This window comes from Vidua chalybeata, chromosome Z (genome assembly GCF_026979565.1).
Source record: "Vidua chalybeata isolate OUT-0048 chromosome Z, bVidCha1 merged haplotype, whole genome shotgun sequence".
Lineage (NCBI taxonomy): Eukaryota > Metazoa > Chordata > Aves > Passeriformes > Viduidae > Vidua > Vidua chalybeata.
The window spans coordinates 26,811,730-26,823,523 of NC_071570.1; the positions used below are offsets into that span (position 1 = coordinate 26,811,730).

General features: G+C 40.8%; 1 protein-coding gene across 1 annotated transcript; it reads left to right on the plus strand.

Annotated features, from left to right (window-relative positions):
- Nucleotides 1-712: 712 nt before the first annotated feature.
- Nucleotides 713-9,265, plus strand: F2R (coagulation factor II thrombin receptor). Its single transcript, XM_053931702.1, has 2 exons — nucleotides 713-1,004; nucleotides 7,795-9,265. The coding sequence occupies exons 1-2, from the start codon at nucleotides 944-946 to the stop codon at nucleotides 8,994-8,996; spliced, it is 1,263 nt and encodes a 420-aa protein (XP_053787677.1). The 5' UTR covers nucleotides 713-943; the 3' UTR covers nucleotides 8,997-9,265.
- The last annotated feature ends 2,529 nt before the right edge of the window (nucleotides 9,266-11,794 follow it).

Genomic DNA, 11,794 nt, shown 5'->3' on the forward strand with positions numbered 1-11,794 from the left:
ACATATAAGCAAGTTCAAATCAGCCTTCCCCTCATTCTCATTTTTGTCTGTACTGCTGTAACCAGAAGGATATACAGTTGAGGCATGGATAGCACACACTAGCAAGCCAGTGTCCACTTTAAAGCTTCTGACTGTCTTACAGGCTTAATAAACACAAAGCACTTAAACATCACTGTGATGTTTTGAAAGCAAAGCTTCAAAATAATAGCTGCAAAATTACCAAAATATTTTCCTATACAACCTTCATATAGCTTTTGCTTCAACCACCTCTTGATTCATAAGCATCTCTAAAGGAGTGCAGATTCCAAAGTTTGTCCATGGCACATGCCACTGGACTGGGGAGTGGCGCCACTTTCTCGGGGATTTTGGAACAGCAGAGAGGGTTACAGAGCCGGGCAGTGAATCACTTTTGGGTTGCCCTGTGTTTGTAGAGCAGTTTACTGAACACATGCAATACAAGCAAGCTTGGACGTCATCTCCTTTATACGAAGTAGATCAACTGTAAGGGGCTTTTCTGAAACAGCGTGATCTTTCAGCTGTGAGTAATGTAGGCATTTCATCTGACCGTGGAACTGCTCCCGTGAGGCATTCGGACTGCAAATCTGGCAAACTTAGTTTAGAATAATTCCTTGAACACAGCTCTTTGTTCTGGCGCTCCCGACCTTTCACCCCGCCCTAGCCCGCCACCGCTTCCCGTGTCCCAGCTGGGCGCGGGGGCTGCTGGCTGGGCTCCCAGTCTCGGGGGCCGCGGGTGCTGCCCCTGCGCCTTCTCCTCCCCTTCCTTCCCCTCTCTCCCCTCCCCTCCTCGGCCGCCGAGCCCCGGCGCGCAGCAGGGAGTCCCCGTGCGGTTCTTCGCCAGCCCCAGCCTTCTGTGGGCTGCGTTCGCCAGCCCCGCGGCGCCCGCACGGACGGACGGACGGACTGCGGGAAGGAACGCGCGGCCATGCGGCCCTGGGCGCTGCTGTGCGCCCTGGCGCTGCTCTGCTGCCCGCCGCCCCGGCCAGGTGGGTCCGCGGGGAGCAGGGGGCCGGCCACGGGGCCTGGCGGCCGGCGTGTTCCGACTACGGAGGGAATGATCGGAAGGCGTCCTAGCGCACAGCATCGTGTGTCCGCACGTAGCCGGGCCGTGGGGCTCCCGCTTGGGAGTTTTAGTGCGACTTCGGGCCGAGTTTTCTTCGGCCCTTTGCGCTGCTGGCAGCGGCGAGGAGAGGGTGTTCTTGGTGGTGAAGGATGGCTGGGGGTGACGCCGTAGTTAAGGAGGGGGGCAGGCAGTAGCAGGTGGCGGTGGAACGGACCAGATCGGCTAGACTTGGCTGCTGGATTCTCTTAACCTTTCATTAACAACGTAAGAAGAGGGAGTGACAGCTGAATTTCTAGGCGGTGCAAACTTCGTAGGATCTGCCAGCACAACACAGTTCAGAATATGCATCCCAAATAGATAGATCACTTTCATTGTTATTTCATGGTTATTCATTGATAGCAACATCAATACCCTAACTGGTGAGCCCATGGGTCCGTCCCGCTCAGAGCTTGTTAAACGATGGAGATGCTGATGCATGCCTGTAACCTCACACCTTACGGCAGAGGTACAGCAGTACAAAGGATTGTGCATTTAGAGATTAGCACAGGGTTTTTTTGCTATTACTGTTTTGCTTGCTTCAGTTTAAGATTTATTTCGATCAGGTAGTGGTGATAGTGATAGTGCTGCTGTAGAAATAACTTAGTCCCACGAGATGGCCTGCAGTAGAGCCTCAGGTCCTACATATGTAAAAGGGCTGATTAGATGAGTAGCTAAGAGGACATTTCAGAGCATAGCATAATTTTACTACTGAGCTAAACTGAAAGGGGATAGACCTAGTGTTTGTAACTATGCTGGGAGGGAAGCATCGAGAGGGCTAATAATTTTTGCTGGACAACTTTTTGGCACAAGGACAAGTGGGAAGGAAGCTGGCGAAATCATGTTCAGATGAGAAGTCTAAGGAAAATATCTTTTTAAGAAAAGGGGGAGGTGCTGTAAAAGACAAACTGGACATGTTAATGTTAGGAAAAAAAATTCACTGTTGGTGCTATTCTTCCAGTTACTTCATGTACAACAGAACTAACAAAACCCGATGATCTGAATATGTCTTCTGCTCTTCTTGTGCTCACTCCCATTGTAATAATATAATTTTCCCACTGTCCTAGATAACTTGTTTTTAATACAATGTACTTCATTCCTATTGCCCATGCACTGTTGTATCCTGAGGTCTGCTCTGGCCTTGACCTGCAGCTTCTCTCCTGCTTTTCCCCCATCCTTCACTGTGCACAGTTACCACATTACTGACCTGTGCTGTTCTTTTGGGCAGATGAGAAAACACTAGTTTGGCAGTAGGTTGGTGTTAAGTGCCTACAAATTACCAGTGCTGTTGAGGTGCCTAAGGTCTGAACTTGCCTTGGGACACTGCTGGCAAGACAGAAAGATTATATTGTTTGAAGCCAGCATATGTGGTTAAAGAGATGAGAAAGGAGAGCAAAACTGAGCAGACACCCAGTTGCAAGAAAAGAATAGTTCAAGAAAATGTGTTCAAATTGCTACTACATCTGTTGTGTAATCTAATACTGAATTCTGTATAAATGGAGATGTGAACTCATAAACAATTCAGTTTTATTTTTACAAAGGCAAATAACTGTCATCACTTCTACAAGATTGTGTCTTATTTTGTTCATTAATGTGTCTGGCATGCACTTCACAGTCTCCCTTCACATGCCTAATTTATGGGCTACTGAATAATTTAGATTCTAGGTGCTTATCACTTGGTGTTGTACAAAGGGGAGATAAAAGAAACCTATTTTTTATAAGCTAGTATGCAGCTGTCGCCAATAATGCCCATAAATCAGTATTATTTGTTGTCCAGCAGCACATAGGGAACATATTAAATTGGCTTGTGTAGGAGCCCATTCTCTAGTCTCTCACATCACAAAGATATGCCTTGGGATGTGAAGTCTGCTGGTTTGTAACATCCTGTCCATGCTCATGGCCCTACAGAAATATTTTTCAAGTTTCTTCTGGAGCTTAAGATTGGTCAAAGCTGTTGTATTTTCTTTCACAGAGTGGGATGCAGAGTAGTCCCTTGCATACAAAAATAGACATGAAAAGAAATTACAGCGTATCTCTGTATTAAAAAAAAAAAGTCAGGGTAAGCAGCATATGTGTATACTGATTGTGAGATGAACAATATGTAATAATTGATAGAAAACAGCACATTGTGGATTGTATAAACAATCACAAACTTGCTGAGCTTTCTACATAATTCCTCTATGTCCATGTTGGAGAACCGATGAAAAAAACACAGGGACTAAAAGAAGACTTTGGGCAACTTGAGTGTCATGATTCTATGTAATTTTTGCCTTTTGAAGTACCTGTTGGAGGCAAAGAAAAGACTCTGCTTATCATTCAGTGTCCTGAATACACACACTACAAGGATAAAACCCCAGTACTTCATCCTGCTGTTTATTTGTTCATAGTTTACTAATCTTGTTCTTTCATACCTGTTTAAATTTTATAGGTATTTTGATAGAGCAGTTATTCTCATTGCTGATATGAGAGTGCTACTATTTGTTATAAAAATAGAAATCAACCAAGCTTGACGTCTTCCAAACGGACTGGATGACAGCCTAGAAAAATAAGATGGCCTTTAGAACATTTGTAATCATTATACAAACTTTACTTCTGTTTTCCTAATAGATTATTTGAATTATTAAAAAATAATTAAGCTGTAGTGAAATATGTTTTAGACAAATGATACCTATAGCTTGAAAACAGCTAGAAAGAATTGTTTTACAGATTCTGGTGTAGTTGTAGCTATCAGTAGTTTCAAAACCTTTTCTGTAGAGCTACTGTATATTGGCAGTCTTGTACTAACCCAGTTTAAATGTAATGCCTTACTGACCTTTTTGTTTGCTCTGAAGGTTCATTACAATCTTTTGAAATAATATGACATTATTTCATCCTGTTTCCTTCTGTGAATAAATATCTTCACCTTTTTCATATAAACACTAACACAAAAGAAATACAAAACCTCAGGACAGTATCTGTCTGCCTGTTTCAGAAGTATGGAGTGCATATTGTTTTTTCTAGAATTACACAGATACTGTGTCATACAAGCAGCTTGGTAAAGGATAAGAACTCATACGTGGCTGTCAAGCTTTCAAATTAAATTTAGTTTCATCAAGCAAGTTTAAGTCACCATTCTTTATATTATCAAGTGGCAGCGAAATAGCAAGTGTGATGCCTCATTAAATTTTTCCACAAAGCTGAGTTGCAAGTAGTACCTCATGTCGTCTACGTTCAAAATGGGGACATGGATTGAGAACAGGAGTCAGTGTAGGGGTGATGTTGACAGAATGAAGGTTGAGTTCAACTCTGAACTTAGAAAGCCTCTGCTTATGCAAAGAACACATAGTTCTCATCAAATTATTCCAGAGAATTTTAACTAAACTTAAATTATTTATAAATTTTTTGTTCTGGTTTATTGTAATAGGATTCTACTTTTAGAAAATTTCTGTAATGGAGTAAAAGTGACTCTAAATGCTTTCATCTAATAAACTTGTAAATAAGATGTCTCCAAGAATTCAGGATATAATTAAAATTACTAGCAATGTTCCATTAACTATAAGCAATAGCCAAGACAATGGGTGGTAGTCAGTGAAAGGTACCTGTCCCAGTCAGAGCATCTTTTTCGTGTAGCATATTTTTATACCGTTCTCAGGTAGGAGCTGGTAATGAGAAGTGGGTTGGGTTATTACCCAGGGCATCCACACTAAGAGACTTAACCTCAGTCATTAAGGGTCAGTGACTCTGATTGGGTTGGTTTGCTAGTTCTCAAAAGTGTGAAACTGCAGCACAGCTCAGGTCCTTCAAATTTGAGGGATACTGGGACAAGAGAGGTGCTGGTGCCTCAGTTACCATGTCATGCAGTGGTAGTCTTGGCAACACAGTTCCTACCTCCAGGCTTTACTCTCCCTCTCTCTTCAAGTGTATTTATATCTTGTGTTCCTAAAAACATGCATTCCTCACATGGAACCATGCCACTTCTTTGTTTGGTTCTCCACACTATTCTACAGAAAGCAAGATGGACGTGTCAACCTTTGGGGCTCTAAAATAGTTTTCAATATTTCAAACTTTCGATAGTGTTCTGGTTTGAAAATAAATACTTATACAATTAGAAGTCTGAAATTCATAAAACTTGTGTGTACTAGAGATACAATAGGTACAGATGACAGATTTTTCCTCACTTTTGCTGATGTCTTTACCATGGAGACAAGCTTCCAGGTGTAAGAAATCAGGTGCGGGGAGGGACATTCATTCAAGTATAGTTATAATCCACACAAAAGAGATGAAGACCACTGGTGTTATTTGTGACATATTTCTATTGCAATGATCATTAAATATAGAAAATCTCCTAACTCTTTGATGTCTGCCACAAGTTAGAGGTGTCATACAGAAGGACTTGTGCTGCAACTTAGCTGCAAAGTTGAGTTAGCTGCTAAGTTAAGTCAGCTCAAAGAGCTGACTCTTTGAGCCATCCAACTGCTTACACTAAATTTATAAAGTGTTAGAGATTAAGGCACTATAGTTCTGCCTGTTGTTCGTGTTCTCTTTAAAAAGACGGAACAGACCCTTGTATAAATGCGTTTAGTGCCACTGTGTGCAACCACCAAATCTCATACACTTCTGTCATTTCTGCTTCAAACTACATCATTCCTACTACAGTCTCTGTAACAAGCATCTTTTTTTCTGACTGGCAGAAGATGCAATCTAGTCACTTTGCATAGGAAAACTATTCTCACCAAGACTTCCCCTTTGTCTCTCTGCCCCTAGAATGCTGCTATGACACAGCATGGTGCATAAAGCACAGCCACTCTAAATAAAATCACCAAATTGCCTTACCAGTCCTCTGATCTTCCCCCACATTCAAGTCTGAATTTCACAAAAATCCATGCTGGGTAGGGCCCTTCTCTCACTCCCTGTGCACAAAGGGAGGTAACTGGCTGCTTAAAGCTGCAGCCACTTTTCTCTTTGCCATCTGCTTCCTTCCGATGTTTTAATTTAAAAAATTTGTTTCAATTACTATAAAACAAATAATTGCTTCTTGCAAGCAGCATCTTACACAGTTGAACCATTCCATGTACTTTCAGCTTATAGATCTGAGCTAAGATACCCTCATTTTTGTTTTAATGATCTAGGATCCAACGAAGGATCAGTTGCACAGCCAAACAGGTGACTGACTGGTTACTTGAGTAGTTGTAACTTTCTCACTTCTGTCTACCCACATTACACTTGAATTATTCTATGCCAAAGCAGATTAAGCCAAAACTGAAAATTACAGTCTTACAAAATATTTCTCCATACAAACAACTTTGCTGAAATAATGCCTAAATAGCTCTTTTGATTGATTGGTTGTTTTTTCCTTTTTTACATAAATAACCCCCTACACACAATAACCACACATTTATTGCTTTATTGCACTGATTTCCTGGCTTATTACATTCAAAAAGCAGAGATAGCCTGTCCTGACTTAGCTACGAAAGCATGCTGCAGAAGACCTTGCTGTAGAGGGAACTGTACGTAGATTTCAGAAGTGCTCTGGGGGTACGCCAGACACATGCTGTCCTGCACGCTGTGGGTTAGGATAAGTAGAACTCTGAAAGTGTTTCAGCGCAGTCTGTGGCTACCCATTTGTTACAAGCAAAAAGTCAATCCACATCTACCTTGTAAACTGCTCTGCCATCTCTCTTGATGGGAGCCTTCGAGTTGATTACTCCAGAGCACACAAAAATATTTCGAAATCATGATGTTTTAATTGCACTTTTACTTTTTGTGGTTTTGGTGATGAGTACATCTACTGGGAATTCTGCATATGAGTACTTATGCCAGGATCTCATTTCTTACAAAAAGCATGAAGGGTCTGGCCAAAACAGTTCAAGGCTGGCAAATTCCCTGTTGTGTTTGCGTTAAAGTTGCCCAAGGAGAGCACAGATTAGATTGGATCCTTAAGCATAGCTAGAATCACTACTAAAAAAAGCTTTCATGTCAGAACTCATCCCCATGCGGGCCACCATCGATGCCACCATATTGGCATCAGTGCTTGGCACCAATTGACAGTGGATGGGAACTGTCACCATCAGTTTATCATCCTTCTGTAAGACTTTCATACCTTCTCTCTGTGAGTTCTCATGGGCAGCTCCTCGCAACACTGATTCCTTTTCTCGCTCTTCCTCACGGCCGGCTGACTTCTACCCATGCCTGTCATGACTGCCTGATCCTTTCTGTCCCTAGCAGCACATACTAACCTTTACTGTCCCTAGCATGACCACCTGACCCTTGCTCCTCACAGCAGCACAGCAAACTGACTCCAACTCTCCTCTCAACGAGCTAATCCACTCTTTTATAACACCCATCCTTATTGGACCATCCTTATTGGACACAGCTGTGACCTATTAAGGCCAGGCCTGTTCCTACTCTTTGATAATTACAGCTGCAACTCCTCAGGGACAAGATTGCCTTCAGCACTATCTCTATTCTCCTACAATCCATCCTCCCACACTTTCAAGCTAACGACATAACAAAATTTGTAGCAGGAAGAGCTAAAATAAAATGGCAGACCTGTGGGCAACCTGTGCTTTAAATCAGAAATTAACCTTATTATTTTGTTTATCTAATGTAATCTTAACTTTCATTCTTGAAAGATGTTTTCACTTCCCCATACCATCTAAATATTGGTTTATTAATCTTAATACTTCCTTACTTTTCAGGCTTTCCAAATAACAGCAGCATACCACACATCAGAAGTTTTTCCATGCGTTTTTCTTCCAGTACGGAGGCTGATCTTATTCCTGTTGATGGTGATACTGAAAATGACTTGGAAGTTGGATCAGGAGCCACCAATCAGACTGCATCATTCCTACATGAACAACGAATGATGTCAGTTCAAACGGCAAGATACCTCACTAGTCCGTGGCTGACTCGTTTTGTTCCTTCAGTTTACACCCTAGTGCTCGTGCTGAGTCTCCCTCTGAACATTACAGCAATACTCGTGTTTCTGAAAAAGATGAAAATTGAAAAGCCAGCTGTAATATACATGCTGAATTTGGCCCTTGCAGATGTTCTCTTTGTAAGTGTGCTTCCATTTAAGATTGTTTATCACTTTTCTGGAAATGACTGGGTTTTTGGGCCTCTGATGTGCCGTTTCATCACTGCTGCCTTCTTCTGCAACATGTACTGCTCAATAATGCTTATGACGAGCATCAGCTTCGATCGCTTCTTAGCAGTGGTGTACCCCATGCAGTCCCTGGGGTGGCGTACACTAACTCGTGCCTCTCTGGTTTGTTTCATCATATGGTTTGTAGCAATAACTGGCGTTATACCTTTTCTCCTACGAGAGCAAACAATGGAAATACCCAGGTTAAATATAACTACGTGCCATGATGTGCTGAGAGAATCCGAACTTCACAACTATTACCTCCACTTCTTCTCTGTCTTCTCTTCTGTGTTTTTCATAGTACCATTTATAATTTCTACTGTCTGTTATGTGTGTATCATTCGCTGTCTTAGTTCTTCCACCATTGTTGCAAAGCAAAACAAGAAGACACGTGCCTTGCTCTTGTGTGTGGCTGTTTTTTCTGTTTTCGTTGTTTGCTTTGGACCTACAAATGTTCTTCTCTTAATTCATTATATCCATTTTTCATATGACAACAGCTTAGAGTATCTCTACTTTGCCTATCTACTCTGTGTTTCTATCAGCAGCATTAGCTGCTGCATTGACCCCTTTATTTACTACTATGCTTCTTCTCAGTATCAGAGACAATTTTTCAGTCTCTTCAATTGTAAAAAGACTTTTGATCCCAGTAGTAGTAACAGCAGTGGCCAGTTGATGTCTACCACTAGTACTAGAAGGGCTACGTTGACAACTAATGTGAATAACAGTGTCTACAGGAAATTGCTAGCAATGCATTGAGATAATGTGTCTTATAATTGTTTAATTTCTACACAGACAGAAGACTGTTCTATCCAAGAAATACAAAACCTGAAACCAAGTTGTTGTATGATATATAGCTTTATGGATCCAATATAGCAATACACAATTCAAGTTAAAACTCTGTATGTGTGTGTGCATAGATATATATAAAGATGTATAGTTATGTAAATATGTTAATGTAGAGGGGAAAAATAATTTCTTAATAATAGCTGTTGAGTGTTTTCTGAATAAACTTTTTTTCAGACAAATCCTTTGCATTGTTCAGTTTATTGTAGAAATCCCAGTTTAGTATTTTGAACTGTATCTATCAGGTTGAATAAATTATTATATATGGAATCACTCCATCCATCCAGTTGTTCCTGAAAAAAGTGAAAATACCTTTCCAGGCTTTTTTTTTTTTCCCTTCTATATGCCATTATTTCTAGAATTATCTATTCACTTACTTTCTCAGCATTATTTCAGTGTCTCTGGACACTGAAATTGTTAATTTTGTGTTTTTATATATTCCACTTCAAAACAGTCCGTATGGTTTTCAGAATGTGAGGAACCAAAACCCAGCTATTGCTTAGTGCAATGTGTAACATGGGAGATCATTTCCAGCAGCTGGAGCTGGAAATGTTTCTGGTTTTCCTACCATTAGTGTATACTAGGCATTTTGGTTAGGATTTTTTGAGAATTAGTTTCACAAAAATTTGTGAGATTTTCTTTCACAATAAGTCAATGGCTCTCCAAAAAATACATTGGAAAAGCTCCATTCATCATCTTGTTACACAGTTTCCAAATGCAGTGCTTTCTTGTACATGGTTAGTCATCATGCATATATTTAGGACTTGAAAATATCCTTTATCCCTGCTAGTATGGACATTTTTCACATTTTACACCATGTCCATATCTACTGAAATGGCTGTTGTGTTTAGCTAACCAATAGCTAACTTCATTCTTTGGAGCAGTCTTTTGCTACAAAGAACAGTAAAGCAAAAATAATAGCAATTCAGTTTTAGAAACAAGCATGTAGGTAATAGGACTGTACATGGAAATGGAAATCCAATTAAGTAGGAATTTGTTTATAGGATTTGCCACATAAATCTGCCAAGAAGTACAGCAATTAAAAAAGCTGTCTTCAGCACAAGTGATAGGAGACCTAATCTTTCTGCATATGGTGTGACAGTGAGAGACTTTCTAGGCATGATCTCTTGTTGGTTTGTGTCTGTTCCTTGACAGATTTAAGCACAGATTTTTGTTCTCAAGGTTTTACCATTTTTAAGTACATGAATGAGAATGATACATATATGTAGTTTGCAAGCCTAAGACCCCACAAATGGACATACTTAAGTTACATTCTCATTTTGTTTAATGTCACATTAGGGATGGTCTTGTTTTTCAGCAAAAATCCATCTTGAAGCCATGGACATCTGCTCTTTGCTGGCTGAAAAGAATTACCTCTGTGCCTCCTGGAGTTACAGACTGGGGGTCTGCTTTTTAGCTCATGTTCAGAGGAAGACTATGAAGACGATTAGAGGAATGGAGCACCTCTCCTTTGAGGATAGGCTAAGAGAGCTGGGGTTGTTCAGCCTGGAGAGGACTCCAGGGTGACCACACTTCAGCCTTTCAATACCTGAATGAAGTTGAATAAGAAAGAAAGGGAGAGATATCAGGACCTTCAGGGATAGGATATGGGGTAATGGCTTTAAACTGAAGGAGAGTAGATTTAAATTAGATTTAGAAAGAAATTTACTGAGAGGTTTGTGAGGAACCGAAATGAGTTCCCCAGAGAAGTTCTGGATGTTCCATTCTTGGAAGTGTTCAAGCCAAGGTTGGATGGGGCTCTGAACAACCTGGTCTAGTGGAAGGAATATCTGCCCACAGCAGGGGGTTGGAACTGGATGGTCTCTAGGGTCCTTTCCAATTGATGATTCTGTGAACTGCTGAGCATAGCCTTGCAGGTGATTTGTGGAAAAAAAACTTACTCTACAACGTAACAAGTTGTAAAGCTGGTATGTTTATTTTAGTGCTGGACTCATGTGGGGATGGTTCCCCTCAAAGACATGCTCACCCCTGAGAATTCCTAAACTTTTTTTTATTCCCCTTACTGGTACATATGCATAGAGTTTCACAATAGGTTCATGCATATTCATTTTACTGGTTTTGTGTTACAACTTGCAATTAGTCCTTATCAGTTCTTGTATAGAGAGAACTCTCTGGTCATCTTGTCTGTTTCTTACAGCCTCAGCTTTAGACTCTTGTCTTTTAAAGTCCAGGGGGCTCTCCTTATCTTGGAAGTTCGCATTCTTTTCCTTGGCTGAGCACTAGCTTTTTGCAAGAACAGGGAGCCTTGGGCACAGCAGAGTTACCAGACTTTAAACCAGCAGATTTCACTTAAATCTGAAATAGATTTCTACCCTGTTAAATTTCTACTCTGTTTCATAGCAAAGCAGAATGTGGTAGATTTTGAAGAAACTGAACCAGGAAAGTACTGCAATTTAGACTGACATGCTTAAATTAACAGGAAAACCTAACCATACCTTCATGCTTACTGCACCTTGCACAGCTAGATGGGAAAGAAAATTAACATCTTGTTTCAGGGGAAAGAGGAAGGAGTAAACATCTGACCAAGAGAAGTGAAACCATAGACAACATACACTGTTTTACCCGTACCTTCTGCTCTTCAGTCTTTCCTTCATTTTTCTTCCATAATGTTGGACATAAGGTGCATAATTTTCTATATGAAGCAAGCTATAGGACCAGTTTGTGCTATATAACATTTGGAAACAAGGATG

Coding starts and splice junctions, on each gene's coding strand:
- F2R (XM_053931702.1), top strand. CDS start 944: ATGCGGCCCTGGGCGCTGCTGTGCGCCCTGGCGCTGCTCTGCTGCCCG. Junction 1,005..7,794: donor CTGCCCGCCGCCCCGGCCAG/GTGGGTCCGCGG, acceptor CTTACTTTTCAG/GCTTTCCAAATAACAGCAGC.